Source organism: Sorex fumeus, unplaced genomic scaffold (genome assembly GCF_029834395.1).
Source record: "Sorex fumeus unplaced genomic scaffold, SorFum_2.1 ptg000003l, whole genome shotgun sequence".
NCBI lineage: Eukaryota > Metazoa > Chordata > Mammalia > Eulipotyphla > Soricidae > Sorex > Sorex fumeus.
Window position 1 is genome coordinate 28,499,381 of NW_026606060.1, and position 15,475 is coordinate 28,514,855.

The 15,475-nt window shown below is 33.7% G+C and overlaps 1 protein-coding gene across 2 annotated transcripts in view; it reads right to left on the minus strand.

Moving 5' to 3' along the window:
• Positions 1-15,475, minus strand: part of PPFIA2 (PTPRF interacting protein alpha 2) — a 500,781-nt gene that overhangs the window by 385,985 nt on the left and 99,321 nt on the right. For both annotated transcript variants that reach the window (XM_056114449.1, XM_056114448.1), the window contains one exon: positions 6,292-6,342. In XM_056114449.1, coding sequence (XP_055970424.1) covers positions 6,292-6,342 — 51 coding nt within the window. The remainder of the gene's footprint in view (positions 1-6,291; positions 6,343-15,475) is intronic.

A 15,475-nucleotide genomic window follows, 5' to 3' on the forward strand; every position in this document is an offset into this window, starting at 1 on the left:
TTTGCAATTAAGTTTAAAGTATTTTAAACTTAAGTATTTAACTTAAAGCAATTAAGTTTAAAGTATTTTATCATAAATAATGAAACAATCAACTTTATTAACTGCTAAAGTATACTGAAGTGTGCATGAATATGACAAAAAAAGATAAGTTTTTCTTCCATCAAGAATAAAGATCTTGGGGCTGGAGCAATAGTATAGCAGATAGGGCATTTACTTTGCATGCAGCCAATCCAGGTTCGATTCCCAGCATCCCGTATGGTCCCTTTAGCACCGACAGGAGTAATTCCTGAATGCAAAGCCAGGAGTAATCCCTGTGCAGTGCCGGGTGTGACTCAAAAAGCAATAATAACAATAATAATAATAATAATAATAATAATAATAATAATAATAAAGATCTTGGGGCTGGAGAGACTTCACAGTGGGGAAGGTGCTCCCATGGCTGACCTGGGTTCAATCCCTGGTCAAGGCATTCCCCAAACCCTGCCACAATGAGTGCTGATCATAGCTAAGTGTAATAATTACAAAACAAACAAACAGACAAGTAGGGTAGGATAAAATAAAATAGAGCTCTTAATTGTACTCAAATTAGCTCTTCAAGACCTGGCTCAATATTTACTTCTCAAAACAAGATTGAAAAAAGTAAATAAAAGAGAATCCATGATATATATTAACTATTTACATATAACACAAAGTAATTACTTTTCTGGGCTGGAGCAATAGCACAGCGGGTAGGGCGTCTGCCTTGCACGCAGCCAACATGGCCGACCCGAGTTCGATTCCTCCGCCCCTCTTGGAGAGCCCGGCAAGCTACCGAGAGTATTCAATATGCCAGACACAGTAACACCAAAGTCTCCAATGGAGACGTTACTGGGCCCGTTCGAGCAAATTGATGATCAACGGGAGGGCCTTTACTTTTACTTTAATTACTTTTCTATATCATTTTGTATCTATTCTTTATGTTTTTCAATGTTTTAATTTTTATTAATTTTATTAATATCCTTGTTGCAAGGATATAATATGTGTGGAAGTACTTAATTACTTTACTTATAATTATTTAACTTTTTCATACACAAAATTTCCCAGCACAAAATCATCACCAATAAAGACAAAAATAAGCCCATTCCATTAATGTATAGATTTTTCTCCACAATTTAAAAATAGAATGTTCTTATTTTCATTTGTGAAAATTCTGCTGTTATATAAGAGAGATTTTGAGTGTCCCAAACCCAAAATCAAATAGAAGCATTCTATTTTCAGTGGGAGAAGCCTATATAATGAGGGTGTGCTCCTCCAACAAATCTACAGGATGGGAAAGACTTTTTACTATAAAATGAGGATTTCACAAAGCACAGTGAAAAGTCAAAGCAGAAGGTAATAGCGAAAAGCCACATAAAGGGGTTCAAACACAGGACACAATGGGATGAATACACTAGAGAGAAATGACTTAGAGAACAATACTTAGATCCTACCAGGTCTACTTGATGAGAATGCTTGCTTAGACAGAAACTTATTTCCCGCCAGGTATACTTGAAGAATATACTTGTTCATATAGAAATTTACAAAAAGCAAATAAAACATGAAACTACAGTATTACATAAAAATGAGTGCAGAGAAAATTTACCCTGTGCTATCTCCCTGGCCTCTGAATTCTTGCAGATGTTGTTACTATTATATTCTGGGCCACATCCAGCCATACTCAGGACCTGGGCCTTAACCTATATACTATCTCTTCCTCCCTCAAATTACTTCTTTATGCCTTGATTTATTAAATTGTATTATAAATATAAAAATAAAACATTTCTAACTTGATGGTTACATTCAATAAATTGTAATACATGAGTGAAAATCATACTCAGGCAAGAGATATAATTCAGCAGGTAGGGAGTTTGCCTTGCACACAGCTAACAGGAATCTCCCTGTACGGCATATAGTCCCCTGAGCACCCACAAATGTGATCCCTGAAAGTAGATACAGAAGATAACCCTGAGAACAGTCAGATGTGGCCCAAAAAACAAAAGAAAAAGAAAAATAATAAAAGAAAAAAAAGTAGTATACCCTCCTCTCTTCCAATGAGAATAAAAACACTGCTATACTCTTCTCCATCTGAAATCCTTGACTGAGTACATTATGGTGTTATTTTACAGAGATTAAAGGAATAGCAACACAACATGTCAAGTACATTTCCATAGAATGTGGACATATTTTTCACCAATGGCACTAAGCAATGGTACTTTGCTTTAGGAAATACAAGTTTTTATAAATAGTAAAATCTCTATTTCATACATTTTAATTTTCTTTAGTCTTATTATTGTTTTAATGTCTATTTCACATTTTATTCTTTTGACCTGTTAGGGTTACCATTTTTGACTCATTCATTGTTTTGCTACTAAAGTCTACTATACACTGAACATTTTTCAAAAGTTTAGGCATTGAGCTATAAAAATAACCTCCTACCCTCACAAATAAATAAAACAGACACATAATATAATAGACAACAACTTTATTTATAAAAACAATTCAACCTTGTATTCAGTAAAAAAAAATCTCTTTATCAGGGTGACATCTTCCATCTTCATAATGCTAGAAGCACCTTCCTCAGAGTCTAAAATTTTCATCATTGAAGTATTTTTTCATGCAACTGTCTGATAATCTAGGTATATCACACTGTACAGCTTGTAAATACAAAACATAGAGCAGCACCTTCCCTATTACATAACCTAGTTGAGCCAGTTCATATTTGTCTGTGCGCCTTCCCTTACAACTTTATGCAGATGTTTTTCTTCCTCGAGATTTAAAAAACACTCTTATTTTCTCGTTCACAATATATTTTGATAATATCAACTCTATCGATTCCAGTGATTGCTTGTCCAAATCACTGGCTATAAATGCTACCTTTAAATTAAGAAATTATTCATATAATCCAGTTCAATTGAATGTGTTCAAAACAAAACTCAACATTTATTTTCCAAAAACAATGAAAACATAAGTTTCAATTTTCTATGCAGTGTATTTCAATTTTTCTATCATGTGATCGTCAAATGAGGGAGCTCACATTCAGCTTTGACTTCTTAATAAATTTCATGCTTTCCCTCTGAATGACCACCTTTTTCTGCATTTTCAATATGTCTTTATGTATCAGTCTTTTTCTCTCAATCCTTTTTCTCTGTTATTAGATTCATACTAATCTCTTAGTGACCTACTTAAAACTAATTAAAAAATCAACTTGTCATAAAATGCTATCCTTAGTTTTATAGTACAGTGAGATAGACACCTCCCCAAACATGAAATTTTCTATTTTCGTTTTATTATATCTTCTTTGGATTACGGCAGAGCTGCTTCACTTGTATCCTTGCTTTATTTAGCCTTTTCTCTAAATCATTTGAGAAAGTGTTTTTCTGGGTGAGAACAGATTAAGTAACTCTAATGATCCTAATGGTTTTTTATGGTATTTAGTAGAGTACAAATTCCCTCTATGAAAATCTTCACATTCTATTTTATTGTTAATTTGGGGCCACACTCTGCTGTGCTTAGAGCTTTTTTCTACCTCTGTTTTCAGAGATGACTCCTAGTCAGGCTTGTGGGCCCATAGGTGGTACAGGGGATTAAAAGGGTAGGCCATGAAAAAAGACACTATCTTTCCAGCCCATTTGTCACATTCTTTCCTAGGAGTCAACTATTAGACTCTGTATTTATTTCTACCCTTCTCCCTGCTTATTTTATATCTATCACACTACATTCTCATGGTTGACCTATGTCAAAAAGTCCACTTTCTCTGCTTATAATACCAAACTTACATTCCTCATTTGAGGAATGTCAATTTAGCTTTTTTCAAGGTAAACATTTTCTATTTGCTTTTCTCGATACACTTTTCACTTTAGTCTCATCCTCTGCTTAGATCGAACTGTTACAGGTTTTATGAACCTGTTTACTCCTTATATATTTCCTGAAATGAGGAACTGTTTGTTGTTATGACTGCTTATCAAATCTGACCAAATGCCCAGCATGTCATACAAGTTCAAACATACACTGAATTCTGAATAACATTCGGAACAAAAGCATTAGAAGCATTAAAAAGATTAATGTTGAAAAGTTGGATTAAATAATGATGAAGATTATCATATTTAATTACTTTTTGTTTTAAGTAGGTGAATAGGTAATTCACTTTTATTGAATTATAAAAATAAAATCTCTTTTAAGACTTAAATTTTAAGACGATTTACAATTTGAAAAATAAATAGCCAAATCTAAATAGCACCCTCAGGAAATTAAATACGCTTTCAGTTCTGTGGAGTGTTTATCCAAATTCTAAGAACCATCAGAAAGGCCATTAAAGTGAGAACAAAAAGTACAAAAATATGGGATATCTAGCTCTTCAGTGTGGAACATTCAGTGGAGAATGTTCAGGACAAGTGGGTTTATGAAAACAAAGGATCTGAATTAGGCTAGTATTCCCATATTCTCCACATTTCAGAAATAAAAGGAATCATTAGCATTTATATATAAAAAACACAGAATAACAGAAAATACTTAGTTGCTTCTGTGGCAAATTAATTGATCTTACTATTTGAAGTAACAAATAGAAAAGGAATAAGCAAGGACTGAGTAGGAAACCACCCATACCAGTTTTACTAAAAGTTCTGAATGTGAAAATGAGGAATATTCTATTCAAACACTGAGAATAGTACGATAAAATATTACCACAATTTAAATAGTTCATAATCGAAACATTTTTGAAACCAAGTTTCAAGAAACCTTTTCATTGTTTGTTTGTCTGCATCAGCACTGATTTTTATTGAGCAAATAAATTCTTCTTATGGATTTGGACCAAGCCCTTAGTCTGGGACAAATGCTAGCTCTAGGTTAGGAACTGACCAACACCTCAGTAGCCTGTAGGCTCAAATCAAAACACCATTCTATTGCTTCTGTATGAACCTCTATATCCACAGCTCTGTCCATAAATAGGCAGTGGATATAATAAGCTCTCTTATATGTAAATAATAGATAAAATTTTTATCACCACTAACAGAAAAGAAACATTTAATCTTCTCTTGAACAAGGGAAAAAACCTTTCAAAACCATGTTTTCTAGTTGTAAAAGATTTTCGAGAATCAGTGCTCAGGTGAGGGTGGTATTTTAGAGGAAATGGATTTGCTCCTCTAATAAAAGCTGAATAATATATATATATATATATATATATATATATGAACATCTACTTAGTCATACAAATATACTAGTGACCTACTCCACCTCCATTAGGACTAATCACAAATCCTTTACAGTATACTTGTATCTTGCTTTATGCTGCCATGTAATAGGTTCAGAAGACAAAAATAAAGAGCAATTTGAAGACGAAAAAAAATTCCTATATAAAAAAAATTCCTATATAAATTTTTGACAGTGAAAATAAAATGCAGCAGCAGAATCTACAAGTTAGCCTTTTTCCAGAGCAATCTTAACAAGTTGGATCATCTTGTGAGACCATGAGAAGGTTACAACTGAAAGACTGCTATTTCACAGCAGTAGTAATGTGATTCCATTACTCACCTAGATTCCTAGTTAAAGTATTACTGAAAATTATTAACACTAGACTCTGAGAGTTCTGCATTAAAGTATACTGTACTAAGTGCAAACTGAGAAAAAAATGTATGTGCTATTTGATGAGATCGACTAATCTTATAGCTTTGCATATAAAACATGAACATATGTTTTCATCTCTAGCATGAACTCAGAGAAATGTTATTTTAATTAACATTTTCTCGAATCAGATGTTATGAAAGACTAAAATATTCCCATACTAGATTATCGATCTCTTATTTGTGCTTAAAAACAATAAAATTTAAAAACTTTAGAACACCACTGCTAATAGTCTAATAGTGCCTAACTATTGTAGGAAGCAGTAACTTAAGCATCAACATTACTGGCAACGTGAGCTGACAAAATAATTTTCCCACTAACTAGTAAACATATTGCAACCCAAACATATAAACATAGTTAAAAGAGCAAACACTCCAGTTCAAATAGATGTAAACTTTAGAATAGCCATTAAGCCTTTAAGTCACAAATATTTGTATATACTACTAAAATTTATTCCGATTTCTACTGTCAATACGTAGGAATTAATTTTAGGAGATATTGAAACTTTTAAGCTACCAAATAACACTTCAAAAGAAGTTTACACTTAGCATCAACTAAATTTCAAAAACCCTGCTGAGACAAATTACATATGGATCACTTTGTGCACACAGAATTCATATTTTTCAATAATTAAATTTAATGAAGAATCTAACTTACCGGTGGCTCAGCCCCCTTAGAACCAGTCAGCCCTCCTAGGGATTCGATATCCTGAAAAGGGGAGAGGTGTTGATCGTAAAATGCTACTTAACATCATGCAAAATTTCCCAGTCCCACAGTGTAATTTTTGGGTACAAAGTCAGGGTGCTTTACACACATTTTTTTAGACAGTCTTACACATTGCAATTTAGCTATTTATATAGCTTTGTATATTTTATCTAAGTCTGTACAGTACTAGAAAGATATGTTTATGAATATATATACCCCTAGACATATTTGTTATTCTTAAATTATGCAAAAAATAGTTCTAGGTGAGAACAGGTATTTTTGTTCTCTATGGAACTAAAGTGATGAAAGAAGAGAAAAAAGAAGAGAAAAATGTAATTAAATAGAATAGTAATTTAACATAACATCTGGAAGAATAAGACTGTATGGAAAATATATCACCTATGAAAAATTTTAATTAACTATAGTATATTTTGTTGGTATACACATGGAAAAGGAAATACAGAGATGTGGGGAGAAAAATTCTTTTGTGTTCTGTACTCAGGGCATAAGACTCCTGGTTCTGCGGTCAGAAACCACTGCTGCTGAACACAAAGAACCATATGAGGTGCTGGGTATAGACCCAAGGTGGCCATGTACAAGACAAGTGCCTTACCCTTTATACTATATCTCTGGGCCCTGAGAAGAGTATTCTATACAGCCCAAAGTATAACTTGACTTACATATCTGAATAATGAAAATACCTGTTAAAGTTATCATAAAAACTAACATGACAAGTGACGCATTTGTTTACAAGGATAATCCTGGCACAGTCTTATCAATTGTAAGCCTTTAGTCCCAGTGTCGATAATCAAGATAGCCCAAAGAAGCCAGAACTATATGTTTTACAATAAAATATTTATTATTTTATTATTTACAACTTGTTTATTTTTTTTAGAAAGTAGAAAAATGTATTGGAAAGTAGAAGAGAAAGGAAGAGGAACTCCCCACGTGGAGAAGAATTTAGTATAGCATTTAGTGAGACAAATAAGTATGCAAAGGCCGCCAAATGGTAGTTTGGAACTGCATTGAAAAGTTACATCTTTTGCTAAAAAAAATTACTTTCCTGTCATACTTATCACTGTTTCTTTAAAACTATCTGAAATGATAGGGATGAGATAACAAAAGCCTACAATAAGAAATCAAAGATAAAAGAAATACAGAGAAATAGCCAATACCTTAGTCTTATTAAGAAGATTTAGCTACTAGGTCACACAGAACTTATTTCTTTGCTATTTCAAAAATAATAAGAATAATTTTAGCAATTATTTGTATAACTGTTTAACTAAAAAAATATAAAGGAAGAGATATTAAAGGGAACAAGAGGTAATGACATGATTAAGACATTTCCATCAAAAGAAGCTGACTTTAATCAGATTCAATGGGACAGTGAGTTTTTACATACATATTTTATTCAAAATCTTAAGTGACAAGGCATCACAAGAAACAATCACAAGGAAGATGGTTCAATCACAAGAAACCTATAGGGTACCCTTAGTGCGGCCAGGCATAATCCTAGTGTTCAGAGCCATTGGTAAGCACTGAGGACCTGCAGGTGTGGCCCCCAAACCAAAATAACAACATACATAAGATATCCTGATTAATGTGTCCACATTAACTCTATTAGTAAAATACCATCCCTACTTCCCAGTTGAATTTCTTTATTCTAACATCAACCATGACAGAAACAAATAACCTAAAATATTTGATTCACATATACTTGACATTTATAGTAACTGATCTAAGTGACTATATAATTATATAACTAAAGCATGAAACATATATATAAATTAGAAAATAAAATTAGCATGTAGATATATATGTAGATAAACATAATTGTGGGGATTTTGAGATAAATCTCAATATAAATTTAATAACTTCCCTTTTATAAGAATATGATTATGACAAAAGAGATTTTATTTCAATTACAAGTACATTTTAAAGGAAAGAAAATGATCTTAATTATATTTTGTGTTAACACATGTCTTATCATGCAATGGCATAAAAATTATGCAACAAGAGAATTTGTGATAGGTTTTTCAAAAGATAATAGAGATTCACTCAAAGTATAAATTTAATTGATGAATTTATCATATTTTTAAAGTTCTAGAATAGAGTTTTTTAATATCATAAATCACTTTAATGCCGTATTTTCAAAATTACAAGTATTTTATGATCATTCATATTGAGACAAACAAAGCAAAATTGCAAATTAAAGGATGGAAGAAAGCAGTATTTATGGATTGCAATATATTGAAGTAAAGCAAATTAACTCATAGTTCTAAACAACATAAATTTATATTCTCATTCTGTTAACTCAATATAAATCAGTTTCTAAGTTTATGTTCTATTTTGAGTACAAGATGAAAGCGTGTTCGACTTGAATAGGCACCCATGTAGACATCGCTTATCCATCAGTGAAGTATAAGGGAAAGCTTAAGGTGTGAATAACAAGCCCGATGTACATGAATGAATTAATGTTTTAAAATTAATAGAAAAAGTACACATCCTTTGAGGGTTTCTAACTTAACGAAAAATGGGTCAAACTTTTTGATCATTGTTGATTCTTTATCTAACAAGGAAAAGTTGAAATCCTTAACAAAATCCATCATGTTATTTAAATGTCTTTTTATACTGATAAGAGCAAAAGAAGGCATCTAAAAATACACCATGACTTCCCTGAAAGTTTAATTTACTGTGATAATGATGTTATCTGCTTGATTAAAGCATTCAGCATAAAGTATTTTTACTAGGCTATGAAATTTGACCATTTATAAATAAATTTATAAACTTGTATTTATATTTAATAGCTAATCAAATAGCTATTACTTACCAAATATTTACAATATACCATTCTTTAAATGTTTTATATGTATTAACCTTTTTATGATCTTATAAATTATTTTTTTGTCTAGAAAGTAAAATCTTCATATGACCTTCATATCATTAGAACTAAGGAGAAACAGGTTTATGAGATAATATTGTATGACTACACATCCGTGACTTCTATAGCAGTTGGAGAGGGGGAAAGTATCACCTTGACATAAGCTTCTAGTCTTGTGCATACTTAAATGGACCATCATGATAAGGCTAAATTATAGCTGGTCTCTTACTCACAGTGGGATGTCCTGTGAATTTCCCAAAAATAAAATAGGTTTCTGCACTGCCACCAATGAGAAATATATTTTAGACCTCACTTCTCCATACCCCAGATTCATCTGCAGGATATAAAATCCACCAGGAATGATTTCTGAGTGCAGAGCCATGAATAAACACCAAGAACCGTTGGATGTGGCCCCAAGGAAACAAACAAGTGGATCAGCTGCATTATAGAATTGTCTCCTCCCTCAGAGCACTTTATTATTTTTGTTGTCTGTCATCTGGTCTATCTAACTCAGTACAGTCCTGTGAGGCCAGAAATGAGAGTTACTGTTATGGCAGGACAATTCAAAGGTTTAAGGACGCACTCATTTGATGGGGTAGGTGATGAGGAATCACATGCAGGAATGATCCTACACATGCATGATCCTGAGAGTAAGTGCCTTCTTAAATGCTGAGAAGCAGGTACATTACGATTAGATTCCAAAAAGAGTGGGGATGGCAAATATGCAATCCAGTTGGGAATGAGTGACTCAAGTTCATCCCTTAGCCCCTGACTTTATTATCCTAATCTAGTCCCTTCTAAGAGTATGAGAAGTTGAAACTATACTGCTTATACTGCATGTGTAATAAGCCCTATTTAAATCCACTTTAATTCATTCTCTTTCTTCCAGTCCAGTCTACAGAAGTATGGCAAGCCAGTCAGACACATGCTCAAAAAACTGCTTCTCAGGAACTTCCTGTTGCTTAATTTCAGAATTATATAGCCTTCATTACATGCATCATCACCAACTACAAATAAGACATTACTATACTTTTCAATTAGATAAAATTATTTGTTAAAACAAATGTTCAGGAAATAGAAATTTCACTTTCCTGACCAAGGAGGATGGGAGGATGTTGGCTAGTCTTCAGGCATAAGCTGTGTGCAGTAATTTTTTTTTCAATATTGGAAAGTTCCACTCCTGTGATTAAAAAAAAAAAAAGCCCAGGCTGGCCCTTGAAAGTCTTAGGACTTTGGGACTTTGAATGAAGCAATCAATGACATAGCTCTAGGCAAAGTGATATTTTATGGCAGTCTAGAGCATGTATATCACCTCAAACTCTGTTTGAATTACAACAAATCTTTACTGAGTTGATGTTTTTGGCTGGCTGACAGTATCCCTTCCTTAAGGTCCATCCCTTCACTACCACATACACACTGTTTCCAAGTAGTAACATTTTTCTCTTAACAGACATTTTGAAGGAAGGCTCTGAAGGGAGGCTCTATAGGATGAACTGGATCAACTTGTACCTTACGAGTATTAATCGTTAAGTATAGATATTGTAAATCCTGTTCCCTCTGAGTAGAAGTAGAAAAAGGATCAAACAATGATTTGAGATTTCCTTCAGAAACATTTGTTGATTCTTATCTTTATCTGAAGAGTAGGCAGAGCTAGTTATTATCAAATGGACGCATTAAGAAATTCTGGGTAGCTAATACACTCAAAATAAAAAAAATTATTTTTCATTAACTGTAATACAATACATTCAGTAAGATACATAACATCTTATAACCTGAAAGCTAATATTGTTTTCAAGTTCACTTTTGTTAAAAGCCACTGTATGTAACATGAAAATACTTAAAACATGTTATTACCATCTTTTTTTTTGGCATATCAAATATGCCTTGGGAAGCAAATCAATGAACAACGGGAAGCACACTGATGAACAACTAGAGGACAGTGCTACAGTGCTACCATCTATTAATATAGGGTTTTTATTTTTGTTTTTTGGGTTTTTTTTTTTTTTGGTTTTAGGTGACATCTAGCTGTACTCAGGGCTCACTCCTGACTCTGTTTAGAAATCACTCCTGGAAGTACTCAGATAACCATATGTAGTACCAGCGATCAAATCGGAGTCAGCCATATGAAAATTAAGTATCTAGATTCATGTACTATTTCTCTGACCCAATTTTTAATATTTTTCATCAAATCCTATTTAAAATTTATTTAAAGATCTTTAAATACAAAACAATTGATTACATATTTTATTGACATTTATATTTTAAGAAAATGTTTAAAATTTTTGTATTAAAATATCTAAACTAAAATTTTTTGCATATAATTTATAGAAAAAATCTTAACATATTCCTCCTCTCCTCCATCCTTGCTTTACGCAGACTTTGTTCCTATGCCATCACTGTAACTTCTTGTATCAAGATCTCCATGTCATCCAGTTCACTTGTCAAAGTAGTGTGTTCATTTTTCTTGACATTTAAGTCACAGTTGTCATAGCTTACCACTCCATTTTTTCTTAAAAACCTTCCTCCTCTTAGTTTCCAATTATTTTCAGAGGTTTCAAACTCATTTGACTTATTCCTCATTTTTCCCTTAAAAAGTTTCAGAGCCACTCCCAACACCCCAGAAATAATAACTTCTTTTAATGTGCAAATAAGAACTCTCTAATTATAACTGAGGTTACTATCAGACCGCCATTGTTTGATAACATTACTCAGATAACATTGCTTAACAAGTCACTATTCAGTGTAGTATTTAGCTTTAAATGCTACATATAGTACTGAGTTCTGAATTTATATTTTCAACCTTATTTATTCTGAGACCCACATGCAGTTCTGCTTTGTAACGGTCTATATTCAAAAATTTTAGAAATTTAATTTGATTTTTACTTCATTTTTCCTACAGTTTAGGTCCCTATCTGACTCTGGTCCATCTGATGTCACCTCTCAGCCATTTTCCTACGTGCATATTCATAAGCAAATCTTACTAACTCAATATTAAAAATATGGTATGAATCTGAATATTTACTTCCTACAATCTACCATCCGAACTCCTTATTAACAATATGACATGAATTTAAATATTTACTTCCTACAGTCCTACTATTGGAACTCCTTAAACTATATTAACAAAATTTGTTGTATAGTACAAAAAAAACTTCTTTCTGTTTATCCTGTGTTGTTTTCTTTATCTGCTTCTCCCCCATATATTCTTCACTACAATCAGAAATATTCACTCAAAATACTATTTAGATTTCTAATCCAAGTTTCCTAACGATGGCCCATAAATATTAGGATAGATTACAACTGTGCCAGTGTATCTTGCAATGCCATCTATGATTTGCCCATATCTCTGATTTCATATCTTTGTCATGATTTATTTCTTGGATGTCAATCCAGTGGCGCTGATCCCACTTCTTTTCCAAAACAGTCCAAATACATCTGTTGCCTCAGGGCCTTTGCACATGTGTTTCCATTTCCTCAGGAAGCGTTTTTCCCTCAAAAGTCTCCTATTTAACTCATTTACTTAACTCATATCTCAGTCTGCATTAAACTCTCAGAAGATTACCTCTAAGACTGTCCATATCTAAATAAAGATAGCAATAAAAGTAAATAAAAAACAAAAATATTATAGCAGGATGTAGGTTAACAATGGTTTGTCCTTTCAGCCTTGCCACAGGGAACTTAAAAACCTTAAAGCAATGTCCTTTCTCTATGGACACAGGAAGAGAGTTAATATTACGCTTTGTAACTTGGGAGTTGATTGACTCCAATAATATTTACTCCTGGGCATCTGCTCTCTACTCAGTTGCCCTTAGTTCCTAGCACCCCAAAAGCAGGGTCCTGATGAGGGACTGAATGGATTCAGGGCAAGCTGTGAGCTACCCTGGAATCAAAATGGGCCAGGACAAAGCACCACGATACTCAACTATAAGTTACGAGCATGACCATAGACAAATGCTGTCATGATTCAAAAGTAACGACGAGACTAGGACCCTGCTTGGGTTAGGAAGACTAACCTGACCTGAGGGCTGTGGTAAGACGTCCTCAGGAAGAACCAAACTTTAAGTTATATATTTCTTACTATGCTCATACAGAATGACATTACTAGAAATATTAGAAGTAGATTTACTACAACTATTTAAGTGGATTACTAGCTGAGGAAAGAAGAAAGGGACACAACCTGAATGGGATCCTGCCCTTAAATGGATCTCCTAGTAATACAGAGTATTCTCCTTAGATGAGATTTTTATCCTTGAATTAATCTCCTGGAGGAGTGGTATTAATCTCTTTGTTGATTTGTTAATGTTCAGCCCACCTTTGTGTCACCACCCTAAATGATTGCTATATAAACTAAGACTGTAGAGGCCAGAGTAAGAATCCAGAGAGTAGAGTCAGAATTCAGGGGCAGAGTCAGAATCCAGAGCGAAGGGTGCCAGAGAGTGAAGTGGAAGAACTCCAGAGAGAGAGAACAGAAGAGACCAGAGGAGAGACTACAGAGACAGAGTCAGAAATAGAGAGAGAGAGAGACAGAAGAGAGCACAGCAGCATGCACAGAAGCAAAGCACAAATAAGGAACCATCCCAATCTGGTCCATACACAGCTTCTCAAGAGCACCGAATGCAGGCAGCAAGAGAGAGCTGCCCTGAGAGCCCACCAACAACACATCATCATCTTCGCATCCCTCCGCAGCGCGCATAAGATATAGTTTTTAAGAAAGGAATACTTTATGGAATTGTGAGTTGTTTGACGGATCAAAAGAATGAATACTAACAAAAGAAAAGAAAAAGAATGACTACTAGCAACAGCTAGATGTCAGAGCCACTCTCTACACCCCGGAAATAATCACCCAGAGTTTAAGATTAAAATGTCAAGATTCAGCAGGAAGTAAACTCCTCTTATCAGCCTCTAGGTCAGCCTGCCAAGCACACTTTGTGAATGAATGAACGACCATATAAACTTGCTACAAAATATTTTTATAAAATATTTTAACATGGTATTTTAAAAAATAAGGTTATAAAAACATGGTTCAAGGTGGTATTTATACAAAAAATTTTATATAATGCCTGAAAGAACAAACTAATAAATGATTTGCCAAAGGTCAGACATCTGGTGAGTGCCAGACAGAACCTTTGATATTCAGGAGATTATAATTTCAAGCTCTATGTATTTTTGATTTCATCATACATCACTAATGAGACAGCTACCCTAAAGGAAGAGGCATTTAACTCTGCATTATCTCATATTAAAGGAAAGAATTACTTATATTCAAGGGTTTTTAAGTTTACCAGAAACAAATAAATAAAAACGATATAACTGACAATAAACAATACATTAAATGAATTTTCTGGTGAAATACTGTCCACATTTTGGATTAAAGACTTGTACCTTAAAGGCTGTAAAATCAATATGTCAGTTCCTGAAAATTTTATAAACCATGTGCTTACCATTAATAAACATTTCCAATGAATTAAGCTGAAATGAATGTTCATTTTTAACATAACATCTCCTAGTTTATAAGATTCCAATACTGGGGATGAGTAACAGTCAGAAGATACATCAGAAAAAAAATCATTCAGGTTTTCACATCATGCTCAATGGGAAAAAAAGTATTTTTTTCTGTTGGCCACAGAACACCAGCTACTTGAGGCAAGCATCCAAATAATGAAACTGAGTTTGTTAATGAGGGATCTTCCGCCTCTACCAGACTTAAGCTGTTTGTGTTTCCCTGGCAACTTTAAAGGGTAAATTTCCTGGGAGACAGAGAAAAAGCGGGAAATTCAGATTTTATCAAGCACCTTCCCTATGGAAGGCATTCTACATACTAATTATTTTTTAAAGGATATTAGCTACACTTTTATTTTGAACATATTGCAGCACAAACTGACTTCCTGCCTCCCCCTCCCCACTTGAACAACACAGTCAGTCCTTGTTAAAAAAAAAAGAAAAAAGAAAGAAAGAAAAGGAAAGGCAGTCTGTGGGCTGGAGTACCTTGGGTTGAGTGCTTGCCCTCCACCTGGCAGATCCTAGTTCAGGCCCCCGCATCCCTTATGGTCCACCAAGCACTGACAGGAGGAACTGCTGAGTGCAGAGGTAGGAAAAAGCCCTGAGCATTGCCAGGTATGGTCCACAAATCAAACAAAACAAAAAGAACAGTTTGAGCTTTGAGTCCTGTATTTGGATACTAAAACAAGGTGATGACAATGTTGAGGTCACAAACTTTAAAGTGTTCTGGTAGGGAGTTTATTGGGAAGTTAGAAT